The 15,215-nt window shown below is 54.2% G+C and overlaps 1 protein-coding gene across 1 annotated transcript; it reads left to right on the forward strand.

Annotated features, from left to right (window-relative positions):
• Positions 1-4,144: 4,144 nt before the first annotated feature.
• On the forward strand, positions 4,145-10,647 carry LOC310636601 (cytochrome P450 2G1-like; the record flags this gene model as incomplete). The annotated part of the gene is made up of 9 exons (XM_083356561.1): positions 4,145-4,324; positions 6,466-6,628; positions 6,717-6,866; positions 7,656-7,816; positions 8,158-8,334; positions 8,870-9,011; positions 9,333-9,520; positions 9,850-9,991; positions 10,320-10,647. The coding sequence occupies 9 exons, from the start codon at positions 4,145-4,147 to the stop codon at positions 10,499-10,501; spliced, it is 1,485 nt and encodes a 494-aa protein (XP_083212687.1). The 3' UTR covers positions 10,502-10,647.
• Positions 10,648-15,215: the final 4,568 nt, after the last annotated feature.

Raw genomic sequence — 15,215 nt, forward strand, 5'->3', positions numbered from 1 at the left:
GCTCTGGGCCGGCCCTTGGCCCAGACACCCCCTTGGCTCCGGCTTTGCCTCAGCTGCCCCAAGAGCTCACATTGTGCCCTGGGCAAAGGGGCGCCGTCTCCCTTGCCAACCAGCTGCCACCAGGCCCTCCCTGGCCTGGCCTTCCCTTACCATCTTCTTTCCCCGGTGTGGGTCTCGGTCTCAGGGAGGGCTGGTTTCTCCTGAGCCCCCAGGATGGGGCTTAGCAAGTGCAGGATCAGAGCCCAGCGAGACGGGGTGGGTGCCGTTTGGGAAGCAGCCGCCACCGAGCTGGGCGTGGTTTGTTCCTGCCGTGAGCCTTTGTCTGCAGAGTTTGGGCAGTCGGCAGTGGCAGTCTGGACAACGCTGCCCCTCGGCTAGCAGCTGCGCTGGCTTGTTCATCGGGACATCTGCCCTGAAGGAGCTGGTTCTCTGCTGATGAACGTTGGCTGTCCAGAAGCCTGCTCTGCTGTTGCCAGAACGGGCATTAATTAAAAAAAAAGCAAAAATCTGGACGGGATTCAGTCTTTGTCTTTTGCCATAGCCCTGTGTGGGTAAGAGGGTGCCGGGGGTGAGCGGGTACTGGGGCAGCAAAACCACCTTGGGGTGAGGAAAGTCTTGGGGCACCCCTGGCTCAGCCTTTCAGTCTTCCCCCTTTGGCCAGAGCGGGGCAAGCCTCAGGCAGCCCCGCTTTCTTCAGTGAGCAATTTCACGGAAAGGCTTTTGAGAGATCTGCTCCGTCTTGGCATCCTCTGAAGCTCAGGGGCCCAAATTTTGCCTTTTAATGCAACGCAAACGTGCCAGGAGGCACTTTGGGCATTTCCTGCCAAGGAAAGAAGGTGGCAGGCAGGATAACTGACCCCAACCCTAACCATAGGTATCTTCAGGGGCCAGGCTGCCACCCCCACCGTCCTGGTAGGCACAGGCCCCTTGACTTGTCTGAAGAGCGACAACGGATCCTCACCGGGCAGCTGGCTGTTGGGGCGCAGAGGAATTTGCAGGGGGTTCCCCTCCCTCCCCCTTGCTTTCTTCTGGCTGGAGCGGTGGGTGGAGGGACACAATGCCCAGGGGCTGCTGCCCCCTCCTTTTGCTGCTCAGCGACACATCCCAAGAGGTACACTGCTCCTGACTGGGGGGCTCTTCCTTCTTGTTTCGGGGCAGGGAGATATTTCCACCCGCTTCGGCTCAGCTCTTTGCCAGGGAAAGGACTGGCTGGAGGGTTGCAGGGAAGGCAACTCCTGCCCCTTCGCTCAGGGCTGCTGTCCAAGGCCTGCCCTTTCTCCCGGACGCCTGGCTGCCTCCAGCCCGGCCTCCCCGCACCCCCCCACAGCAGCGCCCCCTGGAACAGGCGGGGTGGTGGGCAAGTGGACCGGTCGAGCCCTTGCCACCCGCTCCCCCCCCCCGCCCTCCCTGCTGGGGCGGCGCTCCTGTCTTCAGGCCTGATGCAGAACTGCGGAGGGGGAGAGAACAAGCCGTCCGCAGTGCTAATTGCCTCGGGACAGGCGAGCCGTGATTGGTGGGGCAGCTTTGCCGAGGCTTCTCTGGGCCCTTTCCCTCCTCTGGGCGGGGGACCTTCATCAGCTTTGGCTCCCTGCCTGGGGTCAAATTCCACTGGGACTTGTTTTTGATGAAGATGCATTTCCACTGTTAGCACAAGGATATGATTTTAAACAAAAAACCATCCATTTCTTACTAGAAAAACCTCTAAAAATTTGCCTTTGCAGACTTCCTTCCAACGCTGCATGAGCTTTGCCCTTTGGTCTCTGAGCGACTGGCTGTTTGAGGGAGATCAGGCTTAAAATGCACTGGGAATGATTAAAAATCACACATTTACACTTAGGAGCAATATACACAACTGGCAAGATGAATATTGTCTCACACCCGGCACTAAACAAAGACTTTGGGTCACCGAAGGCAAAGGAAGATGGCACAACTTTGTGTGCCACAAGAGTCCCCAGGTAATTGCCCTGCCCCACCCCATTTCTGCCAGGTGTGTAAGAACTGTCGTTCCCTGTTGGCTAAAGACTTTCCTGAAAATACCTAAAGATGCAACTGTAGTCACGAGGAAGATGCCCACACGTAGCATTTCCCTTGTCCACCTTCGGCCAGGCCTGGCCTTGTCCTGCCTGGCCTGTAGTGGGGTGGCTGTCTTCCCCGTTAATTTCTTCTCTGGAGTCAACATGGCACACCTGATGGGTTGCAACCTGCCATGTCCACGTCATTCTGTGGGGACCAGTCCTTGGAAGGGATCCGGTCAGAGGGGGTTCCGCGGAAGGGCCCGGAAGGGCTGCCCCGTTCGACTGGGAGGCTCCGGTTGCTTCAGTCCCCAGGAGCATCTTGCTGGGCTAAAGGACAAGTCCTGCTTCAGCCTCGCCCAGCTTCTGGCCCCACCGAAGGGGTGCCCTGAGAGAGCCGCAGGGCCTTTGTCCTCCTCTCGTGCACGGGACAGTTTCACTCTTGGCTGCATATGAACTTCCTGGCCTGCAGAGTGCCCGATGGCAAAGCCCAAATGCCAGTCAGAGGCCCCACCAGATGCCAGTCCTGAGAGCAGCAGCCCATTTGGTCATCAAGAGGAGTCTCTGGGCTCCTGATCCCCAAGTCAAGGCCTGGAAGCAGCTGTGCCAGCTAAATTCGGACAGATGCAGATTTTCCCACCAGGCTGGGCACAACTGTTCTCATAAACCTGACTCGCCCAGAGATACGTTTAAGATGGGTGGCCTTATAAAACTTTTAAACCAATCAAGCAATATCGAGCGACCCCTGGCAGAGCCTGAAAGGCTGGAATCTTGCATTGGCGGGACTGGCACTGCCTGAAGGGGCTGCCAGTCCCCATCCCCAGGCCTGCCACTGCCTCCCTTCCTCCAGGTCTCTGAGCGCAGCTGCTGAGGCTTCCGGGGTGCCCTTGCCTGAGCTGGGAGGCGATGGCTCCCCAGTCTTCTAGCAGTCTCGGTGGCCCTCTGAGCACCTGGAGTGGAGTGGCAGAGGGAGGCCTCCAATGCCAGGACCGGCCCTGGGCAGGAATGCAGCCATGCCCATGGGGACTAGGGGAAAAACAAAAGCGAGGAGATAAGCCGTGGCACAAACACTCCGCAGAGATATGATCCGTGAGCCTAGGCCGTATGATTGTTTTTTAAATAATATTTATATATATTTTACATTTATTAAATTTTTATACCGCCCTTCTCCCGAAGGACTCAGCGTGGTGTACAGGGCAATAAATATTAAAAAATAATAATACAAAAGTTAAAAAACAATTAAATAATTTATGCCCGATATATACAATAGTTAAAACCATATTAAAAACCCAACCCCATCAGACCAGGCTGGAATGCTCAAATAAATAGGTTTTTAGATCGCGCAGGAAGGAGCGAAGGTTGGGGGCCATCCGGAGCTCAACCGGTAAGCAGTTCCACAGGTCTTGCGCGCCCACAGAGAATGCCCTCCCCCTGGGGGCCACCAGTCGACATTCCCTGATCGGAGGCACCCTGAGGAGGCCCTCTCTGTGGGAGCGCACTGGACGGAGGGAAGTTTACGCCGGCAGCAGGTGTTGCCGTAGGTAATCCGGACCCATGCCATGTAGGGCTTTGTAAGTCATTACCAGCACCTTGAATCTCACCCGGAGGGCAACCGGCAGCCAATGCAGCTCGCGGAGCAAAGGTGTAACATGGGAGTATCGGGAGACTCCCAACACAACTCGCGCGGCTGCATTCTGCACCAGTTGGAGCCTCCGAGTGGCCTTCAAGGGCAGCCCCATGTAGAGAGCATTACAGTAGTCCAAACAAGAGGTCACGAGCGCATGAGTGACTGTACGCAAGGCATCCCGGTCCAGATAGGGTCGCAACTGGCGCACCAGGCAAACCTGGGCAAAAGCCACTTTTATTTCTGATTTGGCAGCAGTGTCTGCGATTTGATATTTCATTTCATTTCATTTCATTTATTGGATTTTTATACCGCCCTTCTCCCGAAGGACTCAGGGCAGTGAACAGGGCATATAAATAGAAATACAAAAGTTAAAAAAGATTAAATAAATTGCCCAATTAAAACATATATTTACCTTACATAACTCTTACATAACTCAGAAGTGGTGCCAAACCCAGCCACAGTTAAATGTCCACAACCCCACTGAACCTGTGCAAAGGCTGACACCATGGAGCTGGCAAGCGCAGTCTCCCTCTTCTTGGTCGCTTATCTCTCCTACCTCGCCTTGCTGTTCGTCCAGAGGAAGTCCTCTGCCAGGGGACGGCTGCCTCCTGGGCCCACTCCTCTGCCTCTGATTGGGAACTTCCTGCAAATCAAGGGATTCAAAACCTTGGCGTCCCTCCTCAAGGTAAGTCCTTCTCTCTTGCCCAGGAGAAGCCCCAGAGATGTTCTGCCCTCGTCCGCTTCCACCTTGCCCCGGTCTCTGCTGGGTCTCTCCCGCCAGCGCCCTGGGTCTTCTCCAGATCCCCCAGCTGGTGAACAATCTCCCATGTTCCCAACCTTCTCCTTCTGCCACACCTCCTTCCTCCCTCAGGACAGTAGGCCGAATCTTCTTTCGGGATCCAGTCTGGCTCCGTCTTCTTTCCTTTTTGCTTTCTCTTTCGGCTCCCGTTTATTCATTCACACCTACATGAAGCCTGGAAAAGGTTTTCCCCCTTGGCCGAATCATCTTCTGATCAAGCAGATCGAGTGTCTTCTGAGGAGCCTCACGATCCAAGATTAGAGAACACTTTTCTAGGCTAAAGCGGTTCTTGAGAAGCCTGATGGGGCTGGGAAAAGGGTTTGCTTACCTTGGGGAACGTTGCCAAGATGGTTCGGCTGGCAGAGGGAAGCCTGTCCAGCACCCCCTAAAAAGATAACACACAGCCTTGACATGAAAGTTGTTTTTTGGGGAGCAGTTCTATAACCCAGAGTAGCCACCACCCATTTTTAATCCATCTAGTGTCTGGGATATTAATGATGAAACATCAGGAAATGCAAACATCTCCTTTCCTACACACCTGAAGGATACAGGCGCTGCCATCGTTGTCAAAAGACCCCCCAGGGCGGTGTCCTACTTTGGGAGGGGGCTGGGGTCTCTTCTGCCTTGGTGAGACTTCGGGGCATTATGCAATTTGTCTGTGGACTAAACGGACATGGTTTTGCCAGTGTGGTATGCTACACGATGAATAAAGGAATATTTATTTAAAACAAACAATCAATATTTATGTTCCAAGAACTGGATTCTCAAGGCAACTGGTGATTCATGAGGCAATTCTTCTGGGCTTAAGATTGTACCTCACAGCAACTTCAGCGGCTGTGCTGCAAAAGTTCTGTGTCAATCACAAGGCGATTGAGCCACCGAGGGGCTCTGCCTCTCTCTAGGAAACAGTCCTGCGAGCTGAATGACTCTCGGCTCAGCGAAGTGCCCCTCCCGCGACTCTGCTTCAAATGGCAGCAGAGGCTGGTTTCCACCGCAGAGAACCTCTGATTGCGTTCAAAGAATTTCTAGTAATCCAGTGACGAGAATCCTGTTGGTTGTGTGCAACTTGTTGAGGAAGGAAGAGCTTGGAAGCAAAGTTCAAGGGAGTTTGGATGGAGCCCAACCCCCCCAGGTTTCCACCCTCTGGCAAGGGCACCCCTGGGTCTCCTCACAAAGGCATGGAGGGGCTGCCTTCTCCTCCCTCCGCCCTGCAGCCCCGGGAACCTGCTCGGTTCCCCATCTGAGTTTGTCCTCAGGCTGACCTGGCTTCGCTTTTCATGGTTACCCGGTTCCCGAATGTGAGATGGGGGCTCTTAAGTCAAAAGAACCCGTGGATCAGCCAAAGCTGGGCGATGCAGCTACCCACTAAGGCAGGCGGGTGATCCCTCTGTGGAGAGAGGAATCCTGCAGGGCGGGGCAGAGGGTGGATGCCTCCTGGGGGCCGCTTCTGCCCCCCCCAGGGAAGGGTTTCGGCTGTGGCGGCTGCTCCCTTGCCCTCGGAGGTAGCTGCCTGGAGGATGCGGCGGCCCAGCTTCACCTGAAGCAGAACAATGGCCTTTCCGAGATTTTTATTCCACGGGGCCGTCTGGCGCTGGCGGTCTGGATCGGAGCACAGGCAGTCCTGACTTGCAACTGTTCATTTAGTGACCATCCAAAGCTACAATGTCACTGAAAAATGTGACTTAGGACTGCTTTTCCCACTTACGACCGTTGCAGCATCCCAGGGTCAGGTATCAAAATTCAGACACTTGGCAACTGGCTCACAGTTACGACGGTCGCAACATCCCGAGGGAGCACGTGATCCCCTTTTGCGACCTTCTGACAAGCAAAGTCAAGGGGGAAGCCAGATTCACGTAACAACCGGGTTACTTGCTTATCAACTGCAATGATTTTTGTAATAGCAGAGGCAAGAAAGGTTGTAAAATGAGGCAAAACTCGCTGAACGACTGTCTCACTTAAGAACACAAATTTTGGGCTCAATTGTGGTAGCAAGTTGGAGACTAGCCGTGTTTCCTCTCCCTGTGCAGCTACGGGAAAAATACGGCCCCGTCTTCACGGTCTACTTTGGGAACCGCCCGATTGTGGTGCTGTCCGGCTACGAAGCAGTGAAGGAGGCCCTGGTTGACAAGGCGGAAGAGTTTTCCGGGAGGAAAACCAACCCCACCCTGCAGAGGACCTTCCAAGGATATGGTGAGGGCTCCAGGCTGGGAAGGCGGGAGCCGGTCAGGCCGGCCCCTCTTTCCTGGCCACGGGGCCCATCGCTCTCTTTTGCCCTCAGGGGTGGGCTGCTCTGAGGGGGAGCGCTGGAAGCAGCTGCGCCGGTTCTCCCTGACCATCCTGAGGAATTTTGGGATGGGGAAGAAATCCATCGAGGAGCGGATTCAAGAGGAGGCCCAGTTCCTACTGGAGGAACTGCAGAAGACCCAAGGTGAGGCTGGGCAGGGGGAGGGGGAGGGGAATCGCTTGAAAGGCTTTTGAAATGACTGGCCAACCAGACAACCACTGTAGGAATGCTGAGTGTGGACGTGAAGATGTCCAGGACATAGAGCTCTAGGGCTGGAAGGGACCTCAGAGGTCTTCTAGTCCAACCCCTTGCTCAAGCCAGGAGACCCTGAGTAGAGGGTTGGACTAGAAGACCTCTAGTCCAGGAGACGCTTGGGCTGGAAAAGAGCATCGCAGGATGTCTTCCTCTTTGCTGACCCAAGGAACGGAACGGAACAGAACAGGGATCCCTTCCTCTCGACATGAATAGATACTGGAATGGGACAACAATTCAATTTAGTTATTTAAAATAATGTTAAAAATTATTTTACTTTTTGTCCCTCTTTTGACATGATTCTATTCCACCATTTCTTCGATAGTAGGGTAGCGCTTGTTCCGTGACTAACTGTCCCCGCAGGGCGAGTTGGCTGTGGTCAGCTGGGCGCGATGAGTTGCCCTAGAGCAGGGGTCTTCAAACTTGGCCCTTTTATGACTTGTGGACTTCAACTCCCAGAATTCCTCAGCCAGCATGCCTGGCTGAGGAATTCTGGGAGCTGATGTCCACAAGTCATAAAAGGGCCAAGTTTGAAGACCCCTGCCCTAGAGTGTCTGTACAGGGGGGGAGAGAGGAACCGCCCTCTGCGCCTCCAGGACAAATCAGGAGAAAATTGTTTACCTTTTTGGTCCTGAGCGGCTCCAGCCACATATTGATCCTCTCTTTCTGCCCCCGCACCAGAGAAGCCCTTCAACCCCATCTTCGTCCTCAGTTGCGCCGTGTCCAACATCATTTGCTCCATCATCTTCGGCAATCGCTTTGACTACAAAGACAAAGATTTTCTGGCCCTTATGAAGATGATGAACGACAGCTTTCGGCTGATGAGCAACAGCTGGTCTCAGGTAGCCCCACACAGCCCCTCACCTCCCTTCAGCGAAACGGAAGGATCGGGGATTGCTGCTCCCTGGACAAACTGGCACCATGCCAACAAGTGGGGCAGTGCCAGGGCTTGGCAGGGTGCCAGGGCTTCTCCAAGGCCCAAGCGGGGCAGCCAGGAGGCAGGAAAGGAGCCTTGGAAGAAAAATCTCCAAGATTATTTCGGTTCCTCTCATATCAGCTGTATTCTGCAAATATATCTGCTGATTTATTCTTGAAATGCTGCATTGATTGATTGATCTCATTGTCTGACTAGGCTGGAATGAGCTCTTTTCCAACAGATCCTTTTCCCACTGATTTCCTGCAGTTCTACGATATCTACGCCAACCTCTTGAAGTACTTTCCAGGGCCGCATACTGAGATCTATGACATCCTGGAAGACATGAGGCTCTTCATTGCCAGGAGGGTGAAGAAGAACAAGGAGAGCCTGGACCCCAACTCCCCCCGGGATTACATCGACTGCTTTCTCATCCAGATGGAGAAGGTGGGATGCGGGCAGGCAGCCACGGGTGAATTCCCCAGCTCCGAGGCTTTGCCCCTGGGCAAAAGGTGGTCCACGGGTACATGCTGTCCCTTCCTAAGCAAAGGGCCGGGAAGGTTGGGGGACTTGAGCTCCTCAGCCAGATCTCGCAAAAAGAACCTCCAGGTCTAGTCAAAGGGAAAGTGAGGGGACGTGTTCCGTGTCGTCGGTCCCACCAACCCCCAGGGCACAGTCCTCCAGCCGCCCTTTCTCCCTCACGCCCAGGGCAACCTTGGGATGCCCAGTGTTTGCAGCTCCTTTCCTGCAGAGGGCGCTGGGGCACTGGCAGGGATGGGTCTGGAGGCAGCTGAAGCTGGAAAGGGACGGGCACTGGAGGGAGCGGGTCTGGTGGGAATCCCCTTGGCCAGTCCGGCCCCTTTCTAGGACGAAGGGGCGCTTAGTCAGCCTCCAAGCAGGGAAACCCCCCCCAGCCCAGCTGGAGAGCCTCATTCAAGGTCCCCCAAGGTTCTCCTTCATTTCGGTTCCGCTTCATCTTCAGGAGAAGGGCAACCCTGACAGCGAATTCAACCTGAAGAACCTGGAGATGACCACCCTGAACCTGTTCATTGGCGGGACGGAGACGGTCAGCTCCACCCTGAGATACGGATTCTTGTTGCTGATGAAGTACCCTGAAGTGCAAGGTATTTGGGGGGGTGGATTCGGCCCCACTGCAGCATTTCTCTCTAGCTAGGAAGCTGCCCCTCTGAGAGCCACAGGGATGGCCAGGGAGAAGTTGCTGTGAGCTGCACAAAGGCCTGGACTTCAGCCTAAGAGCCACCCATTAGGAGCTTCCCCTGCCATGGGGCGAGGGGGATGGGGGATGCCAGCCCCATGGCTCCCGAGAACAGCCTCCTCAGCAGGGGAGACCCTCCAGCCTGGCTCTTTAGTCCCCCAGCAGCTGATCCAGGTACATCAGAGAGGGTGCAATTGAAGCAATTAAGTTTAAGACCACCTTTTGACAGCAAAGATGCATGAAGAAATAGACCGTGTGATTGGCCAGAATCGAATTCCCAACATTGAAGACCGTAGCCACATGCCCTACGTGGATGCGGTCATCCACGAAGTGCAGCGCTTCAGCGACCTCATCCCCATGAACGTGGCCCACGCAGTCACCCGTGACACGGAATTCAGAGGCTACCTCATCCCGAAGGTTAGACTTTTTTGGGGGGGAATGGGCCAAGCGGGCACGGGGGGAGGCAGCGTGTCCCCACCCAGCAGGATCAGGCAGAGAACTTCCGGACTGAGGAGGGCTGCCCACCTCGAGGGGGTAGAGTTTGATAACTTCCCAAAGCCAGTGCCTCCTCTCCCCCCATCCAGCTGACCGTGTGCGATGGGAGTCCCAAAGGACAAGCCAGACAGAAGGGTAGGAAAGCCCAGACTCGGCACCAGTCAAAACCAGCCCCGGTCTGACCATCTCTTGCCCCAAATCACCACCTGCCCTGAATCTTTGCCCCTCTGAGCCGGCCTCCTCTTCCTCAGGGCACAGAAGTCTTTCCCCTGCTCAGCACCGTCCTGAATGATGGCACCAAGTTTAAAAGCCCCAAAGGGTTCCACCCCGAGAACTTCCTGGATGAGAACGGGCGCCTGAAGAGGAATGATGCCTTCGTACCCTTCTCCGCAGGTACAGCCACATCCAGCCCCCCTTCTGCCCCCCTCTTCTGGGCCAGGCAGCTGTCCCTGGTTTTCCTCCTCTTTCGCCCTGCTTTTCCGGCTCCCATGCCAAGCTGGCACTGGGGGCTGCCTCGGCACTTCTTGCGCATGCTGGACACACCTTTGCTCCCACTGGCAACCCAGGACCCCTGGCGAGAGGCGGGCAGTGGCCCCCTAGGCAGCTGCCCTGCCTTTTCCAGAGAGTGGTAAGCGGCTCCTGACTGTCCAGCTTCAGGCCAGGAGACAGCTTGGACCTGCCCGGAGGGTCTAAGCCTGCTTCTCTCGCCCTCTCCTCGCAGGGAAGCGCCTCTGCCTGGGGGAATCCCTGGCCCGGATGGAGCTCTTCCTCTTCTTCACCACCATCCTGCAGAGGTTCCGGCTGAAGCCTGTGGGGGACCCCAAGGACATCGACCCGACTCCCCAAGAGTTCGGCTTTTTCACCATCCCGCCCCTGTACGAGCTCTCGTTCGTCCCCCGCTGAGAGGTGGGAGCCAAGCGGGCTTTTGCACCAGCTGGACTTTTGGGGGGGGCTGTGTGGTCTTCTTCTCTGCGACCCATCCGGGGCCGAGAACTCTGAGGGGCTGGGAAAAGGTTCCTCTTCCAGGTGTTTGCCTTGACAATATAAAGCTTCGCGGGGAACTGGTACAGCCTTGGTTTGTTCTAAGCCAGGGGGGGAGGAGGGGGGGTCAGGTTTGGTTTCCTGGATGTTATTGTACCCCAGCATAATCACCGGGGCAAATCTAGGTGGTTGACATGGTATTGCTGCAAGACAGCAAAGCTGAAAAAGTAAGAGAGCACAAAAGCCAGAGAAACTGTGATCTGTTCAGCTCGTTGCGTGAAAAGCCAAGAGACGCCCTCGGCCCCCAGCCTGTCCTGGGCCAGATGGCCCCCACCGTGGAACTCAGGAAGTCCACTTACAGGGGGCATGGGTGCCGCTTCCTGTTGCTCAGCCCATGAGCTTTGGGGGTATGTGTGGAAGGGGCTGGCCAAAAGACCAGGGACCCTTCACCCCTGTTTCTTGGGCCAGTGGAACAGCTGGCCGGCATTGCCCCAGCCTCCTCTGGCTGCCAGGCAGCACCGGTGTGCACTGAGCTACGGTCAGCTACTCAGGCCAGTCTCTGGGCCAATACCAGAACACGAGGATCCAGCCAAATGGGCCGAGCTTCAGCAGGATCTGAAGCAGCTGCTGGCTTGGGTTGCAGCCAAAGTCAGTCGAAGGGAAGCAGTTCGCACAGAAGTGAGGGAAGCCCCAAAGCAACAACACCTTTACCAGCCCTTGACTCCCAGGCTGCATTCACACAAGGTGCATAATTTAGTTGCCCCCCAGTGCATTCAACCATCACCTCACCTGCATTCACGTGGTATGCCAAGAGCCCCAAACCCTAACTGTGGATGATGCTAAGAAAAACTGGGCAACTGCAGCTATGGAACCTGATCTGAATTAGTTGTGTGAACGCAGCCAGGAAGGAGAAGAGGAAGGAAAAGAAATAACAATAACATGCTGATCTATGGCCATAACTTAAATTGGGAGGAGGGGGGAGTCCGCCATGCAGAGGGCTGAAAGGATAGCAGGGCAAGAGAGTGAAGGGGCCACAGGCCAAAGGGCTCCCCTTGCAAAGCAGCTTTTCTGGGACCAGGATCATCATTAGGATTAAAGCTTTTTCTCTCCTCCCCCCTCCCCCCCACCCCGCCGCCCGTGTCCCCAGACACCATCCAGACTCTGAATGCCCTCAACAGCTGCCCTTCACTTTTCAGAAAACTGCTCCACTGAGAGTTTTTGTGTGCCCAGTTTTGCATTTGGACATATTCTGACTTAAGACATTTCCTGGGTCAGCCATTGCTTCGCAGTCCCCTGAATTCCACTGCATTAGAACAGCCTGGGCTTTTGGGGGCGGGGGGGCAGGGAGGGGGCTGGGAGCTGCACATGCAGCACGGGAAGGTTGAGCAAAGATGGGCCTTCAACACCTCTTGAGATAAGTCATGATATCAAGGCAAAAGACGCGGCCGGCTGCCCGGGATCTCTTCACGGTCCTCACAGCCAGCTGAAGCCCAGTTTCCAACTCCTGTGCAAGCCTAAGCATCACCCTGAGGCCAGGCAGCCCCAGGGTATTACAAGCCTCTGAAGCTATAATTGCTCTCCTCCTAGAGCCACAGGGCTCTACAAACAGAAACACAACCGCAACTAAAGCAGCAAGGGGGGAAAAAAACCTGTCCAATGCCCGGACACGTTGCCATCTTTTGCTTCACCTGCTGAGTATCTATTGTAAAGTCGCGTGCTTCACATAGAGACGGACACAGAGCTGGGGTAAAGATGAGTTTATTCTGAACAGAATGAACTGGGGAAACAGGGAAGCCTGGCGTCTATTTATACCTGCCCAGGTGGATGGCATCCAATCAGTTCAAACCTGGGCTTCCTGCCAGTGCAGGTGACAATGGGTGTAGATCCTGGCTTCCCACCAGGCTGACCATGCCTGGAGCTGTCAACAGCTTAACTCATTAGGCTTATCCTGAGTGAGCAGTTATCGCCCGGAGCTGTCCAACCCCTCTGCTGATCTGCACCATCAACCTCCTGCTGTGCTGTCCCTTTGTCTATGCTGGGAGGCATACACTGCATCTATCAGAAGGAACCATCAGCCAGAGGAATGTTGGTTGCCCAGCATAAACACTTCAAAGCACTCGACTGGCACCTGTTTGGGATATCCAATTGCCTCAGGTGTCAACATGTTGTTCAAAGCTCTGTCTTGGAGCAAAGCTTCAGGAACGGTATGATGGGGCAGGGGCACGAACCCTGACCTGGACAGAACACTTCTGAATGCTTTTTCACCCACTTTCCATGCTTGGGGCACTTTTGCAATTGGAGAGTGGCTATTTTAAAGATAGTCTTGTTTCTTCTCTGTCATCTTGGCTGTGACCTGCTGAGCCCCCCCCCCATGCCACCAGCTCCTCCGCGCCTTTTAGGCAGCCTCAGGGTCCTCCTTGTGAGCAGCCACACCTAGCTTGGCAAAGCATGTCCTGCGAAGGGAGAGCAGTTTACATAACCCGTTCTCTGCTTAAGCCTCTTTCCCAACTCACAAAGGGAGCTGCGGGGAAGGACTCGAGTTTCTTGGGCCTCTCACGGTTTCTCATGGGGCTCAGCCTTCCTCGCTCGGCCCTTTGTTTGCCAGGGCTTCTCTGCACGCCTGCCGGCTTCCTTGGGCTTGGCTGCTCGGCTTGGTTTCCGAGGAACCATGACAGAAATGAGCATCGTGTTTACAGGAGACATTGTGAGTGTTGCGTAACCCCTTTCACAGGTGGAATTTTACCGGGCAGCGCAAGAGCACATGCAGAGGCCAAGGCTTGGGCAAGGCAGGCAGCAGAACCCGATGTTTAACATTGCTTTGGGGTGGATATAAGGGAGGGGAGGGAATTTCAGGCCTTACTTGCTTTCTGGCAGGAATGAATTGCTAGCAGGGAAAAGGGGAGATTTGCTGCTCAGAGGGCCAGCTGGCTTCCTTCAGAAAGAGCGGGGCAGATGTCTGAAACTGTCCCTTCTGGGACCACACATGGTCCACGTCCACCAGAGCTGGAACGTGAAGGCAGCCCAGGAGCCCCAGTCCCTGGGGGCAGGGCAGTCGTGCCCCTGCCAGTGGAGAGACGCGCCGGAGCATCCCCGCTGGTCAGACCGCGTTCCAGGGCGAATGCGCCACGCTCCACTGGAGCCAGGCTGTGCTGGGAGCAGAAAGGGACGGCGGGAGGCTTTCCCAGCCCACAGATGGAGGACAGGGCGACGCTCCCCAAGAGCTCAGAACAGGCAGGCAGCCTCTTCCTCTGAGGCCCCATCGAGCAACGGTGGGAGACGGGCCCTTTGCACTGCTGAGCCCCTCGGCTGAGCCCCCACCTGAGCCCCGGGAAGGCCGTGATCAGAACCTTTACTTTGTTTATACTCAGACAACTGACCCTGAACTCCGGCCCTCTTGACGCCAGCCAGATTGCGCCTGCTGCCTTCCAAGCCCCCAGCAAAAGATGACCTCAGAGTTTGATCCTCTGGGTCTTTCAGTGGAAAAATGATAAGGGACGTGTTGCAAGAAAGGAGAAAAAACACAGAAACTGACACTGTCGTCCTCTTCACGGGATTTGCAAAGTGGAGGGTTTTTTTTTTGTTTAGAAAAACCTCCCCCCCTTCCTGCTCAAAGGTGCCTGTGCAAAGTTCAGAGGATTGTTATTTGATGAGTCAAGCCATGTCCTCAATGGAGGATCCACGTTGGAAACTTTCCCGGAGGAGTCCTGAAGCCCAGAGACATCTTGGCTAGTCTTTTTTTTATTGAAAAGTTTTACAATACATTTTTTAAAAAACAAAACCCCTCCCAACCCCCTCCCCTCTCCCCAAACCTCCCCAACTCCTCCCTCCCCTCCCCCTCCCCCCTCCCCGACTTCCCAGAGCTAAATACAGGGTATAAAAATATAAACAATCATAATCTACCATATGCAAACAACAATAAAATATTAAATTCTATCACACTTTAACTCTTATTAAAATAACTACAAGTAATTTATATATCACATAAATCCAATACTTATTCAAATGCTAGGTGAAACTTTTTAGTCCCATATTTATTCTGAATGTAGTCAATCCATCTTCTCCACTCCACAATATATCTCTGTTGCGATTGATCTTTCAAATACGCTGAAATCTTTGCCATCTCCACCGAGTTAGAAACTTTTAAAGTCCATTCTTCTATAGTCGGCAGCTCTTCCTTCTTCAAATATTGCACTACTAAAAGTCTCGCTGCCGTAATTAAATTCAACATCAACTTAGTGTCCACAACAGTAGTATCTGTAATAATGCCCAGTAAAAACAATTGCGGACAAAACTTTATCCTTTTCTTGAATATTTTTTGCCGTTCCTAATAGTATTTTATCTAGTGTTGTCAAATCTCTCCATATACCCCATTCCTTTTTGTCTTTCTTATAACGTGACTGGATTTGCAGGTACACCCACCATTCCAATTGTTCCCCATTTTCTTTTAATTCTTGTCTAGATTTAAGTTCCCCTTGTTCATTTAAAATATCTCTGTACGGAATGACTTTTCCTAAGTTCATGAAATTTGGATGTACTAGCGCAGGGGTGTCAAACTCAATTTCATTGAGGGCCGCATCAGCATTGCGGTTGCCCTCAAGGGGCCGGGTGGGTGTGGCCAGGGTGGGTGTGGCCTACT

This window comes from Vipera ursinii (assembly GCF_947247035.1).
Source record: "Vipera ursinii genome assembly, chromosome: 2".
Lineage (NCBI taxonomy): Eukaryota > Metazoa > Chordata > Lepidosauria > Squamata > Viperidae > Vipera > Vipera ursinii.